Below are 15,544 nucleotides of genomic sequence, written 5' to 3' on the forward strand. Positions count from 1 at the left end.
ACCTTGGACTTGAACCCCGGCAACCCAGCTCCAGAATCCTGCCCTTCACCCCCTCCTAGCACAGCACTGGACAGAGGGTCCCAGAGCCAGGCAGGGGTGGCCAGAGCCTGAGGATTGTACCGGCCCTGGATGGGGGAACCCCCATCCATCATGTCGGGGCAAAGAGAACGGATCCATGTGGAGTCAGAATGTTTGAAGTTTTGGTGGTAGCACACAGGAGCACAGGAAGGATGGTTCCGTTTTCTTGTTCAAATACTGTCTTCTTCCTTTGTTTCTGCCTCTTGGTATCCACACAAACAGCATATCGTAATAATAACGGGAAAAAAAAGCCAGCCCACAGTCTCATTCCCCACAACGGGAACCACGTTTATTTTGGTCTCGCGCTTCTATCCTCATACATAGGCATACATAGATTTCTACATTTACAACCACCACAGAGGTGCCATTTTTAGTTTTCTTTCTCCCCCCGTGATAGACATGTCAGATGATACACGTTTTCGTGATCATCCTCCTCTATGGCCTTCACGACGGCTGCATTTAATGGCTTAATGATGCCCCATGGGTTTGCTGTTGATTATTCCTGTCCGTGTTCTGAATAATGCTGAGATGGATGTCTTTGTGAGCATTTTTGATCCTCCTTCAGCCACATTTTTATTCTTTCGAATCCTCTCTTTAGGATAAGTTCCCACGTGTGCCGGGTCAAAGGGCACAAATACGTTGGTGATTCCTGACACTCGTTATCAAACTGATTGCTGTAAAAAAAAAGTCTTGCCACGTTGACCTCACCATGTCCAAGGGTACGGGTTTCCCCAGATCCTTGCTGGTTCTGGGGATTCTTTTGCTTCCTTCCATCTTGTACTAATTTCCTGTCTGTAAGAGAGTCCCTTAGTGCTGTCTTAATTTGCATTTTTGATGGCAGGGAAGACTGAACTAGTTTCCATTTATTGAAATTAACCAGTTACAGTTCTTTTTGTGTGAAATACCTGTTTGGGTTATATGCCCAGTTACCTGCTGGGATTTGATTTTGAGGAGTTCCTTGTGGGGTTCACGAAGCCATCGGTCTCTTTCACATTTTCCTTTCTGTCTCTGTGCAGAAGTTTTAAGCTTTTATATCTTCTTACCTGTCAGTCTGTTTTGTCATTTCTTACATTGCCTCAAGCCCTAGGAAGTTATCATTCGCTCCCGCAATCAGATTAGTGGTTAAGTCTGCTTGTCTGCTGGATTTTCTAGGATTTAATTTTTTTTTTTTTTTTTTTTTACATCAACTAATCCACGTGGAGTTCATTCCACTGTAAGGTTTGAAATGTTTTTCCCAAATTGCTGAGGCGTTGTTCTAAAAGCTTTATTCGATAATCCCCACCTTGGACATTGTTTCGAAGGATCATCTTTGGACGGTGGAGTTAATCTCCAGGCTGAATGCATGGTGTTTCTCCCGTGAAATGCCTCTTGACATGACTGTTGTTCTCCCCACCTGCCCAGGCGAAGGCTGCATCGCTTTACGGTTAGAGGCCACGGAAACTCTGCTCCCCATCTACACGCCTCTCACCCACCACGGAGAGATGACAGGCCACTTCCGGGGGGAGATTAAGCTGCAGACGTCCCAGGGCAAGACAAGGGAAAAGCTCTATGGTGAGTGGGCACGAGCCCTCCCCTGCTCACTCTTCAGTGCTGCTGGCTTAGGGACAGGAAAGACATTTCTCTCCCCTCAGCCATTGCGTGTTCTCTCTGCTGTGGCCTCAGAACAGAAATCCAGCATCACAAGGGATGTCAGAGACCATCTGGCCCGATTCTTAACTGACTCAAGAATGTCCCTACAGAACCGCAACATCCCACGGCCGCACGTCTTCGTTCCCTGACCCCAGTCACCTTCCATCTGTAAGGATGGGAAGCTCGTGAATTTTCCAGATGCTCTGCCGCTCTTGTCTCCTGTTAGTCTTTTAGGCCTTGTCACTGCCAGTTAGCACCTCCACCAGAAAGACCAAGATTATACAATAAACCTGCCTGATTCTGAATAGTTCTTTCCAGGCTGCAGCTCACACATACATACCTATGTAGCTACGCCCTGCCCTCATGGTGCCGGCCAGGGCTTCTGGGCCTTCCAGATTGCTGTCACACACCCTGTGCGCTAAAAAGCAGCCCCATCCTCGTACTTCGCACGTTTCCTTGGCTTCTCCCTACCTAGGCCCCACCCACCGCCCAAAACAGCGGCATCTTCTCCTCTGTTCTTTGGCAGGGTCCCCCAGCACCTCTTCCAGCTTGACCTAAACTCTTTGTGTCCTGCAAAACGACACTTGCTTCTTTCTGCTGGCCGTCAGGAGGACACGTTTCTCGTGGCTCTCAGAAAGAACACTGGGCAGCCATGCTTGGGAACAAATGCTCATTGACAGTCTTCACCCCACGTGATGTCCCAGCCTTGGGGAGTCCTCTCCTGTCTGTCCCCAAAGGAGACTCCGCTGATTCCCATTAGGGAATTGTAGATGCCTCATCTCTAGATAAGAATTGTCACTGCTCCTCTGGGGAATATTGAAACGCGGCCAAGAGACCTTAATAGCCGGGAACACGAGGACGTTTCTAGACTCAAATCTGTAATTTTCTCAGAATCCTTCCCCAAAATTTTAAACTTGGAAACTAGCGTGTAGAGTCCTCAGTAGTATCCATCACATTAAAACCTCTGTGCTTGAAATAATAAATGATTTGAGGGATACAGAGCTGCTCAAAATGTGTTAATCAAGCATTTCTTGCTTCCCACACAAACAACAGGTGGTTTTTCCTTCCTTTTGCCTTTAATTCCTACTCAAAAGCACTCTAACAACAATGCCTAAAATGAGTTGGACTTTAACTTGATGCTGGATAATGTGGGAAACGATGGTCTTCTGAATGTCATCCCATTAATGCCTTGCAGTAGCCCTGACAGCCCGGTTTCGTCCTTGTGTGGTAGATGGGGAAACTGAGGCGCAGAGAAGTTCAGTGTTTGGCTGAAGGTCATATATCTAGCAGGCGCCTAGCCCAGGGTGAGAGTACAGGTTCACAGGGTGCTAAGGTGGAATTCATAAACACCACGGGGGCCTGAGTCTCACATGGATAATGAGAGCAGGGCTCACCGTGTGTAGACGGTCAGCACTCCCTGCTTCTGGGAGGGCTCTGGGCCCCCAGGGGTACTATCTCCTGTGGATGGGGCTCCCTCTTCTGCCCTGTGGGAGCTCCTTTCTCCAGCAGAACCACAGGCTGGGGGGAGAGGGACTTGCCTCCTGTGCAAGCACAAGCCAGAGTCCAAAAGGAAGGTGGCGTCCCATTTCCCCTTTAGACGAGCTTGGCTTTGGTCTCAGATGCTCTTACGGAGCCACCTTGTTAATGTTTGTTTCATTCGGATCTGCCGAGAAATGTTTCCCTGCCCCTTGTGAGACCAATAAGTTGGACGTGTCACATGACAAGACAACTCTGGGTGTGGACTCTTCTCCCCGTGGAGCGGGGGCACGCATCCTTCTTCGATCACTGAACTCATGTGAGGCCTCAGAATCTTGCTTGGCCCACCTCCCAGACAGCCACGGTTGACTGTCCTGCGTTGGCTGCCAGTGGAAACTTCTATACCATCCTGGCCCATGCTGGGCGCTCTGGCCCTCACGCGCTGTTTGCTGTATCTCACCCTGCAGACTTTGTGAAGACTGAGCGAGATGAGTCCAGCGGGCCCAAGTCCCTGAAGAGCCTCACCAGCCATGACCCCATGAAGCAGTGGGAACCTGCCACCAACAGGTAGAACAGGGGGGGTTGCCAGGGCTTCCCCACCAACTAATGTGATTATGCAGACCCAGGACCCAGGGGAGGGTGAGTGGAGCACAGGGAAACCAGGGACTGGGAGGGAATGAGAGCTCTGGCCAGGGAGAGGCGTTGTCCGGCTGCCAGCCCCGGGCAGGTGGGTGTGCCTGTCTGTGTGCGGCCTGGGAGACGCTTCCGTGTCAGAGAGCAGTGGACTTCACTGACATTGGCCGAGCCCTTGGCGTGTGTCAGAGTCCAGAGAAATCAAGGCAAAGTAGGTGAGCCCCTGATTTGGGAACTCCCGGCCTAGCAGCAAGATGCCCAGTCCAGGGGGAAGCCACTGCAGAGGTGACCGCGGGGAATGGTTCCCGCGTCTCCTGGGGACCCATGACAGCAGCGGCTCTGTGGTCAACAAACCCATCCTGTTGCTAAGGGGAAAACAATCACTGAGGAAAGCGCACACAGGTTGCTCTTGGCAGAGCCTGGACTGGGAATCACACAGACATTAAAGTCTATGTGACCAGGTGACAGGAGTCCCCACTGGCAGGGCCGCCTCAGCTCACTGCTGGGGTCCCGAGTCCTAGCATCAAGCCAGACGGCGTCGTCATGGTCCCTGTGCCCGCTTGCCTGCTGTGGGTGCGAAGCCATGCCGGTTAGCCAACGCGAAATCCCAGACGCCGCTGCAGAGCCCGGCTTAGTCCCCTCCTTCGGGCCCCCAGACCACTGTCCCTCCAGCCCTTGTCCTCGCACCTGCCCCACCCATGCACCAGGTCTCCCCTCTCCCAGCCAGTCCCTCGCCCACTTGCAACTTCTGACCCTCAGAGCCATATAATGTTCCCTTTCAATCTTTTTCTTCCAATGTTATCCCATCAATGAATGTATCCTAACTCTCAGATGTCTGTTTGGTTCCAGAATCAGGATTAGTGAGGGTCAACAAATTCTTTTTCCGTTTGGCTAGTATTAGAACTAACGCTTCTCCTTCTTCTTCTTTTTTTAAATTTTTAATGTTTATTGATTCTTGAGGGAGAGAGAGAGAGAGAGAGAGACAGCCTGCGTGGGGGAGGGGCACAGAGAGAGGGAGACACAGAATCTGAAACAGGCTCCAGGCTCCAAGCTGTCAGCACAGATCCCGACGTGGGACTCGAACTCAGGAACCATGAGATCATGACCTGAGCCAAAGTCGGAGGCTTAACTGAGCCACCCAGGCGCCCCGAACTAATGCTTCTTAAACAGGCATTGACGGATGGGGAAGAGATAGACTGAGGCTGGTTGAGCAGATGAGAGCTGGGGAGCCTTGCTCGTAACCCGTATACTCAGCTCTCTACTAGTTGGTTCTCATAAGAGCACTCTCTCACAAGGAAGGACGACACTCTTGTCGCCGAGAGGCAGCACGGTGTGTGTGTCTCCCAGGGTCACCTCAGCCAGTTCAGTGTTCAGCCCTCCACAGTGTTAAGCTGACTCCCCCCGACATTCGAGGTTCCGGCCTTGACTTCTGTGACCTCCCGCCCATCGTTCCAAATGCCTGCATGGCCGTCCCCATTCTGATGTCTCACGCAGTGGTACAAGCCGACACATTCCAGATGGAGCCAGCCGTTCATTTACCACCCCCTTCCCAGCCCTGCCACCCCCCACCCACGCAGCCTGACCTCGCCAGCCTCTTATCCATTCTCCCCACTTGCTCACAGCCCTTAAGGACTATGAAGCCCCTCCTACCAGGGCCTCCCACCCCGTCTCCCCTCCCTTCCTTACCTGCCTCCTCAGATAGGTCTTCTCTGCTCGCCCTGTGCCCAGTTCATCCCAGCCCTCCAGCTAGTCTGTCTCTGCCTTTGTTTCCCTCAGACTTCAGCACTACATGAACACCGTGTTTCTTAGTCACTGTGTTTTTGTTTTCTTGCCTGTCAGATGTGGATTTTATGAGAACAGAGACTGGCTGCTCTATTCACACCCATATTACCTTCTGGCCCAGGGCCTGGTACTTACTAAGCACTCCATAACTATTTTGCTGTAGGAATGAATGAATGAATGAATGAATGAATGAATCCACTGTCCAAAGAGTGAAGGAATCGCGGAGGACCTAGGGTCCCCGAGGGACATCAGAGGATGCTGGCCTCATGGGGTGCTGACCTGGAGAAGGGAAGGGATCCCTGGGGTGTGACTTTGGGTGTTTTTCCCATCCAGGGTCCCTCCATGCAGTGGCTCCAGCATCACAGAAATCATCAACCCCAACTACATGGGGGTGGTGCCCTTCGGACACATGAAACAGTCCTTGTCCCCTGACCAGCAGCCCACAGCCTGGAGCTATGACCAGCCACTAAAGGACTCATCCCTGGGGCCTGGAAGGGGAGAGAGCCCCCCAACACCACCGTCCCAGGCACCCATATCACCGAAGAAGTTTTCGTCCTCCACAACAACCCGGGGCCCCTGCCCCAGGACACAGGAGTCAAGGTGAGCGTCCTCTTCATCAAGTCTTCTCCCTTCCCTGGGTTTTCATCACCGGGAAACCTGACCCTAGACTAGAAGCTGCATGAAGCTAGGGTTGTGTGTCCACTTTGGTCATTGACTCATCCTCAGGGCCTAGAACACAGTAGGCACTCAATAAATGCCTATGAAATCGCCATGTCCTACCCTATTGGTATAAATTGGAAAGACTTTAAAAAAATAGAACATTTTTAAAGATCCTGCCCCAAAAAACAACTTCCCGTAAAAACTACATTTATTGGAAAATGTGTTTCTATCACCAGTGAGCCTTCATGCAACCTCTCAAGGAACAGGTGGGGATTTCTGAGTTCCCCTGCTTTTTCAGCCACAAGGGTCCTATTCCCATCCACAACTTTTCCATCTCTCCTTTTGAGGCCAGTAAGAAAAAGCAGTGGCTATGGGGTGGGGGTGGGGGGTGGGGGCATGGATTGTGAAGGGCGGGAGGGCAGCCGGCCTGCAGGAGGAGTTTGGCCAAAAAACTTTGGGAAAGGCCAGGAGGACAGAGCCAGGAGGAGCTCAGGCCAGGCAGCCAAGTCTCCATCCACTTCTCACTTGTGCCACTTAACAAGTGAACCCATCCTTTAGCACCTCATGGAAATGCCAGACAGGGAGCCCTACGAGTTTTCCAGTAAGCACAGGATGACCGGGAAATTAAAAGTGCAGATCCCGATTAACGATGATTGGAGGCGTACAAAATATCATGAGCACCGTCTTTCCTTGGCCGCTGTCTTGGTGATGACTTCAGGGGGCTGCTTCTGGACCTCTCTTCCCCTCTGAGGTCCTCTGTTCCTCAATGGTGTCTTCCATCATTTATGAGGAGCCAGGGAAGGGACCGTCATCACACATCATCGTTCTTGCTTAGCACACCTGGCCTGGCAGGAGCTTCCTTTGGATTGAGGGGTACTTTACAGGTTTGCTTCTCAAGCACTTTTGCTAAAAACAAATTGGACAGATGCACGGAGGGGAGGAGGATGTGATATGACAGGAGCAGTCGCGAGGCCCCGGGCCTCACCCTGTCTCTCTGTGGCCCTAGTCTTCAGGGTTTGTTGATAATATTTTTGGACTGTGGTCATCCTGTAAGAGCCTTGGAAGAGGTTTCTCCCTGGGAAATGAAAACAAAAGCCACCGTTTGACGGGTGCTGAGGTCCCTCTGTGGCAGCCCTGATTCTTTAAGTGTAATGATTTTAAGTTGCCAAAGTCAGTGTATCTTTGTACTTAACAACTTGAACACAGCACATAGCCTGGAACTGGGTGGGGACGTATTCTCTTTGGTTCCACGGGTGACAGCTTCAGTACGGGCACATCTGTAGGGAAGGGGTCCCCAGGGTGGGGTTCTAAGCTCACTTCGCACAACCGAGGTGATTCTAGGCAAGAAGCCAGCAGCTCCCATGCCTGGCGGCAACCCTCTCCACTACTCAGACCCCCGGCTCAGCCTGAGTGAAAGGCTGGAGGGGGGGTGTCCCCAGCACCCTCTGTTCCCTGCCACCTCCACCCCACACCCAGGTGGAGTGAACAGCCGTTTCCGTTTGCTCAAGACTGTCCCCATTTCAGCACTGGGAACCCACGTCTCGGGGAACTCTCGAATCCTGGGCAAGCTGGGACATATCTCTGGGCTGAAGTCATGTGGTGAGGAAGGGGGGCCCGTCTCAGACCCTGCTCAGTGCTTCGCTTTAGAAAGGAAGATTCTGGAATCTGACAAGTGGGGTTATTTTGCCCCCTGGATATTGGTTCACTCATTCCACAGCCATGGCCTCCTCTGGAACTTGGTTTCTTGTAACCTGTGGTCAGGGAAATAAGACTTTTTGAATTTCTTGTGGTTTTCCCCAGTCGCCCTGCCCCCACCAGACCCCTCTCTCGGAGTGACAAGAGCCCCCTCAGATGGAAGTCTTAACTTGCCTCCTGCTCTTTTCCCAGGGAAGGAACTTTGGAATCACCAAAACACTCACCCCCAGTGGCCTCTTCCCGGCCCTGCCCCTGATCCTCCTGTCTGTCATTTCAGCTGCCAGGAATCAGGCCATGCATTTTTCTTTCCAGCTTCTTGACTCTATCAGAAACGTCTGGTCGATGCTGCTTGTACCTTCCTGCACCTTCCTCCCTGCACCAATTCACAGCCAAGATCTTTGAGGATCCAGCAGGGGTACAGAGGGTGGCCTGACGTGGAGGGGCAGCTTTCAAAGCCTTTGTTCAAGGCCCCAACAATTCCGATTATGCAACTGCTTCTAGGTCTTTCCAAAGAGTAATGAGCAAAAAACTCCTAGTCAACAGTCAAGCCCCCTTTGGCATGTCCCCGAGGCTCGCCTCCCCCACACCCGTGGCCTCTCGTCTCATGAGGACCCATGTGAGGGTGACATCTCGCCTCTGTCCCTGGAGCCCACGCCTATTCCCTGAAGAGCCTATTAGCCTTGGCCTTTCCGCGACTTTGGAACAGTGTTTCAGTGCACATTCCATCAGTAAGAGGCATCGCGGCCTCAACACTTCATTGGTTTCCTAGGGACCTGCTTGTTCACGACAGCTTCCCCTTTTTGCAGAAAGCAGAACCCAGAACACTCCCCCCCCCCCCACCCCTACCCCCGGGAGACTGTGCTGTTGGCCACAAAGTAAAATGTGTTCCCATTCCTGATTATAATTCGCTCAGCAGGAAATCACCTCGAGTCAAAGCAGCAACAATTCAGGAAACACATCAACACAGGCAGCTCTTCCCTCCTTGCAGTTGCAACCCGGAGTATCTGCGCTGCCCAGAGTCAGACAGGCCTGTCCCCTTGCCCGGCGCTGGCCCACGTCTCTCCCGGTTCCCTCTGAGTTTCGGCACGGCGACCCATTTTTCTTTCCATCTTTGAGTGAAGGAAACCACACTCACCAGGAGCTCTCCAGGGAGAGAGGGCTGTGTGGTTGGGAAGAATGCTGTGCTCATTGGGAGCATCGGTCCCCTGAGCACAGATTTTTGTCTGGTTCGTGGCCCCCTCCTGTGCCTGAGGCAGCATCCCACACATTGGGGGCCCCTGCTGTCTGTTAAACGGAACTCCTTGAGCTGGGGCCCTGGAGCAGCACAGATAGGTCGCTGAGGGGGTGCGGTCCCCCGCAGGCTTCTGTTCTGAGGGTCTGAACAGAATTTGCTAGAGACAACATAGAGGCTGTGGGGTTCTTATGAGGGGAGTCCAGGAAAGGAGGTCCGTTAGCTGCTGTGAGGGGCGGGGGTGTGGAGGGCAGGCTTCTCTGACAAGGACTGAAGAGGTGCCTTTGACACTGATGGTTCCATAGAAGTGAACTCCCTTCCCTTTCTCCTATGAAACCTTCAGCGAAGCCCCCACCTTGCTCCCTAGTGCTCCAGTGTGAGCAGTGAAAAGGTCTAAGGCAAGAGGTGAGCTTACCTGTGAGATCATCAACAGATGAGCAACACGGCACCGTCTCCTCTCATTTTTAGATTTGTTTAATTGAAGTGAAATGCCCATAACAAAATTAACTTTTTTTTTTTTTTTAAAGAATAGAAATACTCAATTTTGGTGGCGCCCAGACTCGTGAGTTTGGGCCCCACTTTGCATTCTGTGCTGGACAGCTCGGAACCTGGAGCCTGCTTCAGGTTCTGTGTTTCCCTCTCTCTCTGCCCTTCCCCCACTTGCACTCTGTCTCTCTCAAAAACAGACATTTAAAAAATTTTATTTTAACGTTAAAAAAGAAATAATCAAATTTTTTTCTCATCGCAGTCAAAATTGAAGGAAATCTTTTATATGAAACTCCAGGAAAATCATTGCTGGATGCTTCTTTTTCTTTCTTTTTTTCAATTTTATTTAAGTTCTAGCTAACATTTAGTGTAATACTGGCTGCAGGACTGGAATTCAGTGATTCATCACTTACATATAATACCCAGTGCTCAAAACTGTGCCCTCCTCAATACCCACCGCCCATTTAGCCCATTCCTTGCCCTCAGATTAACCATTTTATTGTTTATTTGTTTTTTGTGTTTTATTTTTGAGAGAGAGAGAGCTCACGCGAGCAGGGGAAAGGGAAAAGGAAAGGGAGAGAGGGAGAAAGAGAATCCCAGGCAGGCTCTTGGCTGCCAGCTCAGAACCCAGTGTGGGCTGGAACCCACCAACCTTGAAATCATGACCTGAGCCAAGAGTTGGAGGCTGAACCGACTGAGCCACTCAGGCATCCCCCAAATTAACCATTTGAAAATGAACAGTTGCGCTCGCTTCGGCAGCACATATACTAAAGTGAACATTTCAGGGGCATTGAGAACAATCACAAAGTTGGGCAACCATCACCTCCATCTGGTTCCAAACGTTTTGATCCCCGCAAAAGAAAACCCCGTCGGAATTAAGCAGCCATTGTTCACACGTGCTTCTCTGTGTCTCGTCTCTGCCACCCTTCAGGCCCTGCGACATGGGCAAGAACTCCGCAGAACCTTCCCCTCAGGAGGACCCGCAGCTGACCAAGCCTGAGATGTTTGAGAACCCGCTTTATGGATCTGTGAGTTCCTTCCCTAAGCTGCTTCCCAGGAAAGAGCAGGAATCGCCCAAAATGCTGAGGAAGGAGCCGCCGCCCTGCCCGGACCCGGGAATCTTGTCGCCCAGCATCCTGCTCCCCAAAGCCCAGGAGGCGGAGGGCACCAAGGGGACAGGCAAGCCGGCGCCCGCGCCCTTCCTCAGCCCCACGCCCCGGCTCCGCTCCTTCACCTGCTCGTCCTCCGCGGAGAGCCGGCCCGCGGGCGGGGACAAGAGCCAGGGCAAGGCCAAGGCCCCCGCCAGCTCCCAAGCCCCGGTGCCGGCCAAGAGGCCCATCAAGCCTTCCAGGTCCGAACTGAGCCAGCAGACCCCACCAGCGCCGGCGCAGCGGCCGCCCCTCCCGGTCAAGAGCCCCGCCGTCCTGCACCTGCAGCACTCCAAGGGCCGCGACTACCGCGAGAACGCCGAGCTGCCCCACCACGGCAAGCACCGGCCCGAGGACGCGCCGCTCGGCCGGGCGGCCATGCAGGTGCGCGGTGAGGGTGCGTGTACGCATGCGCGCGAGACCGCAGCCGTGCCTGGGGGCGTGCCCAGGGAGGGAGGGGGGGTGTCCCCGGGCCCCATCCCGGCACCTCTGTGCCTGGGGGCGTGCCCAGGGGTGCCTGTGCATGCCTGTGATAAGACAGCAGGCCTCTGTTCAAATCTCAGATTTTGAACCCAGACTTCCAGTCCCTGCTCCAACACTAAAAGGGCTAAATAAGGCGCTGGGGACAAACCCTCTGAGCCCTCCTGTGTCTGGCCTTCAGGAAGTCAGGCTCCACAAACACAAAGACCCCGGATCGTTTACATTTCACTGTCACCATCATTAGTGTTAGTACTTAAATGTTTCCCAGTATTTTGGAGACTTCAGATGCGCTGTCCCCTTCCTTCCTATAAAATAGATTTTTTTTTTTTTTTTTTTTTTTTTTTTTTTGAGCAAAGAGCCAGACTGTCTTGGGTTTGGATCCCAGCTCTCCCACTTTCTGGCTGTGTGCCCTGAGCCTCAGTTTACTCATCTGTAAAAGGGGGCTATTAATGGAATCTGCCTCATAGGTTTATAGGGAGGGTTGCATTTTATTATATGTTATTACTATGTTATAATTTACATATTAACTATATATTATACATTACATACTATTTCTTCCGTATACTATAATGATCACATATGCATATAACATATGTGCATATATATTAGAAATCAATTACATAAAACAGTGTGTTGGCTCTTTCTAGCACCATGTTAAAGGAAGCCTGATCTAGCCCACCTTGTGTAAGGACGTGGGCACCTTCAGTTAGATCTGGCCTGGTGGAGATTTTGGCACTGAGAGTCTTCTGTTCTTGTCCCACAGTAAAGCCCCTGGTGAACTGCCAGCGAGACAGGAGCCCAGAGGAACAGCGTGAAGCCACTTGGACCCTCTCTCAGGACCCCCTGTTGACTCCTCCTACCTAGCTTCCTGTGCAAGGCTTACTATTTTTCAGGAGAGGGCCTAGCTTCTGTGTGGTCACAGAGTGCTTTGGCTGTGAAACTTGGCACCAAACGCTAAGGTTGGAAGGGAAAGTGTACTTGGGCCCCCAGCTTGATCTTGGTACTTGGGACCCATGAGCCTTGTTCCGGTCATCATTTTGAAGAAAGGAACTAAAGCGCTGATTTGCAGGTGGAGATAAAAAATAATAATAATAATATTAATATTAATAATAATAATGGCTACATGTATGGAGCACTCACCACATGCTAGGTACTGTGCTAAGTGCTTTACAAACATAAGTTGTGTCTTCTTCAGCCAACCGAAACCACATCCCAGACCCCCAGTTCAAAACAGTGTGTTCTGAGTGGTTTGGAAAAAGCATTAAAAATTAAGGCCAGTGCCTTCCTGGAGCGAGACAGGGCTTGGCCTTTAGGGAGCTGAAGAGTGAGTGGTTAATTTAGGGTACAACAAACCTGGCCTTGTCTAGCTTCAGTGATGCCCACTGCTTTCGCTAAAGCCCTGGGGGGTCCAGCAGAGCTGGCGCCGAGGGAAGCGATCTCAGTTCTTCAGTCGGAAAGGGAAGGAAAATCAGCTCCTACCCTACAGTGGAGACATCCGGCTTCCACCTGTGCTGGAGACGCCCAGGCCCTCCTCGAGGTGGGCAGCTATCACCAGGCGGTGGGCTGAGCCAATCCCCCCAGCACTTATCTCATTGTGCTAAGAGAAAAGTCTCTGCCGTCATTCCCAAAGCCGAGCTCTCCTGCCTGGCTGCCAAGCCAGAGTGATCCTCTCTGTTCCAGCTCTCAGGACAGCGTAGCCATCTCCTCCCGAACTCCGTGGCTTTTGGCTCTGCTTCCTTGGTTACTGGGAGGGTAGGTTGGTGGCGTCTTTTCTTGTGTTGCTTTTTTGACATACAGAATTAGTGTAGGAAACCGAATCCAGAAGCGTGAGTACAGGAGAATGGGTACGCACCCCACGTCCCCGTGTGTGTCAGTCTGTGTGACCAATAAATTGTGCCTTTCTCACTCAGATCCCATCTGTGTGGCATTTTTTCCTGACATTCAGCCACAGACATGCTCCTAGGCTGCTGGGGCTGCAGAGCGGCCGGCACGGGAGGAGAGAAGGTTGAGGTTCATGGTGGTGAGGGGCACTCATTACCCTGACTAGAGGGGACTTTGTAGCACCGGGTTAAAGTTGGGCAGAGACCAGTAGATGTTACACGGCTTTGTGGATTCCAGGCCCCGGGCAGCCGGCCAGCTTCCACCAGTGTCGTCCCCCCACCCCCACGGACACACCACCACCACCTCCTGTCCTGCAGTCGCCAGGTCCTGCCGGCTCTTGTAAGTGTTTGTGGCTGAGCTCCGGAGACCGTGAACACATGTAAACAGTCCCCAGGTTGTGGGCCTCCAGCTCCCTGCATTCAGGGAGGGCCAGTGTGGGTGCGCTTGACCCACCCCCCCCTTTCCAGGGTGCTCTGGCCCGGGGCTGCTGTCCCCACCACCTCAGGCTACCCAGCCTCTGCTCAGGGCCACAGACACCAGGCCTGGAGCTGGAAGGAGTGGTGTTCTCAGCAGCCGTGGAGCAAACCATTTGCTGCCCTGCACCCATGGAGCGGGAAAGCCTATCCCAGCTGTATCTCCTCCCTGCAGTCAGATGGGACCCCCTCGCCCTGCAGGCTCACTTCCTGCGCCTCACACAGAAACATCGGAGTCCCCAGGTACTAGCCTTTGACTCGATAGGCCAAGGGCCAAGGTGGAAGGACAGCTGGAGACACCCAGGCATCCTTTAGGGCAACCCCCCCCCCGCATCTAGCCATCACCCCACAGCTGAGGACCTGTGGCTCCTGGGGACCCACTGGCTGCCCGGATGGGTGGGCCTTCTGTGAGCCACCTGTAGCTGCCCACTCAGAGGAAGAGCATAGACCTGGAGCTTCCCCCCCCACCCAGGATGGACGTCCAGGCCCTCCCCACCATTTCTGAGGCTTCCCAGGGGAAGTGAGTTGAGGACCAGCAGTGGGGGGTGTGCTTTGGACTCCCCATCATCTTTGCGTTCTAGCCACTGCCTGAGCAAGTGCAATGCCCCTCATGCGTCTCCCCCAAGTTCCGCCACAGGCTGCGCGAGCACCAACCAGGCTCTGTCAGCTGATGGGTAACAGAGGCCACTGATGTCTGGGACTGGAAACTGAAACGTAAGCTTCACCCTTGTCCTCCCGGCCACTCGGCCCTGCGCCCCCCCCCCCCCCCAGGATCCCTGACCACCTTCTCCCTGGGCTCTGTCCTGCCACCGCTTTGGGGGACCACTCCAGCCAGAGTTCTCTGCCGCGTCTGCCGTGCTCCCAAACAGCCGACCCCCGTCCTCTGGCAGGATGATCGGGGACCCAGAAATTCCCACCTCTTTGTCACTTGAGTAATTGACCTGTGTGTAGCTTCAGCTAGCCTTCACCAGTCTCCCTAACCGAGAAGATAGGTTGATTAACACGCTTTCCTACAAGGGTGCCCCTACCCCGAAGATGCATTCTGTCGCCCTCTGTGATGGCAGAAGTTGCTCCAGCCATTGTTGTTGAAGAAGCAAAATTTTCCTTCCTTGTATGATTGTATGAAAGCCGGTTCAAATGGCAGAGTTTATGCTGACGGGAAGGTATAATCACAATGGATATTCTCTAATGGCAGTTCACACCCAGCATCGCCACCCCCGGTGCGGCCTGGGGGGCACCTGCTGCAGCTCCGTGCCAACCCCCCTTCCCGACCCCCCTGGCGGGGAGGGGGTCAGCCACCCTGCTCCTCCTTGTCCCTGGGTTTCCGTCCTTTTTCCATGCCATTTTTTTCCACCTCGATAGGAGGGAAGTTAGTGAGTCATTCAGAAAAGCTCTCTCCCACAGCTACCTTCCCTAACCCCAGCCTACAGGTCCTCATCTTCGCTCGTCCTTAAAATAGCTCCTTTCTCTCTGCAAACTAATTTCCATGGAGATCCAGCCATCTGAAGGCCTGGGAGGCTTCTGCAAGGCAGCAAACGCAATGGAAAGAGACCTTTATAATGCAAATGCCTGGTCTCACCCCCACAGACAACCCCACCCACAGTCCAAGAGGGACATCTCCCACCCAAAAAGATCTCATTTTGGGAAATCTGCACTGCTCCGGAACGACACTGGCAGGTTGTTTCCTGTTCTTTGCTGACTGAGACCCCTCTTCTCAGGTCACCGCAGACCCGTCTGTGCACTGGGCTCGTCTGTGAGTGCTTACGTGCTACGTGCGCACAGCTCATGGCCTGCCTTCGTTCCCCCAGCCACATAGGTGGTCAGCACGCTTATTAAAGGGGACCTCAAGGGGGAGGGGTGGTCAGACAGAATGGAGTTTAAATGTCTTCCGT

General features: G+C 52.9%; 1 protein-coding gene across 1 annotated transcript in view; it reads left to right on the plus strand.

The window, feature by feature from the left end:
* INPP5D (inositol polyphosphate-5-phosphatase D) overlaps window positions 1–13,206 on the plus strand; it is a 124,051-nt gene extending 110,845 nt beyond the window's left edge. The window contains exons 23-27 of the mRNA XM_045481760.1: window positions 1,480–1,629; window positions 3,651–3,750; window positions 5,932–6,198; window positions 10,602–11,202; window positions 12,062–13,206. Coding sequence (XP_045337716.1) covers window positions 1,480–1,629; window positions 3,651–3,750; window positions 5,932–6,198; window positions 10,602–11,202; window positions 12,062–12,064 — 1,121 coding nt within the window. The 3' untranslated portion in view covers window positions 12,065–13,206. The remainder of the gene's footprint in view (window positions 1–1,479; window positions 1,630–3,650; window positions 3,751–5,931; window positions 6,199–10,601; window positions 11,203–12,061) is intronic.
* The last annotated feature ends 2,338 nt before the right edge of the window (window positions 13,207–15,544 follow it).

Source organism: Leopardus geoffroyi, chromosome C1, assembly GCF_018350155.1.
Source record: "Leopardus geoffroyi isolate Oge1 chromosome C1, O.geoffroyi_Oge1_pat1.0, whole genome shotgun sequence".
Taxonomy (NCBI): domain Eukaryota; kingdom Metazoa; phylum Chordata; class Mammalia; order Carnivora; family Felidae; genus Leopardus; species Leopardus geoffroyi.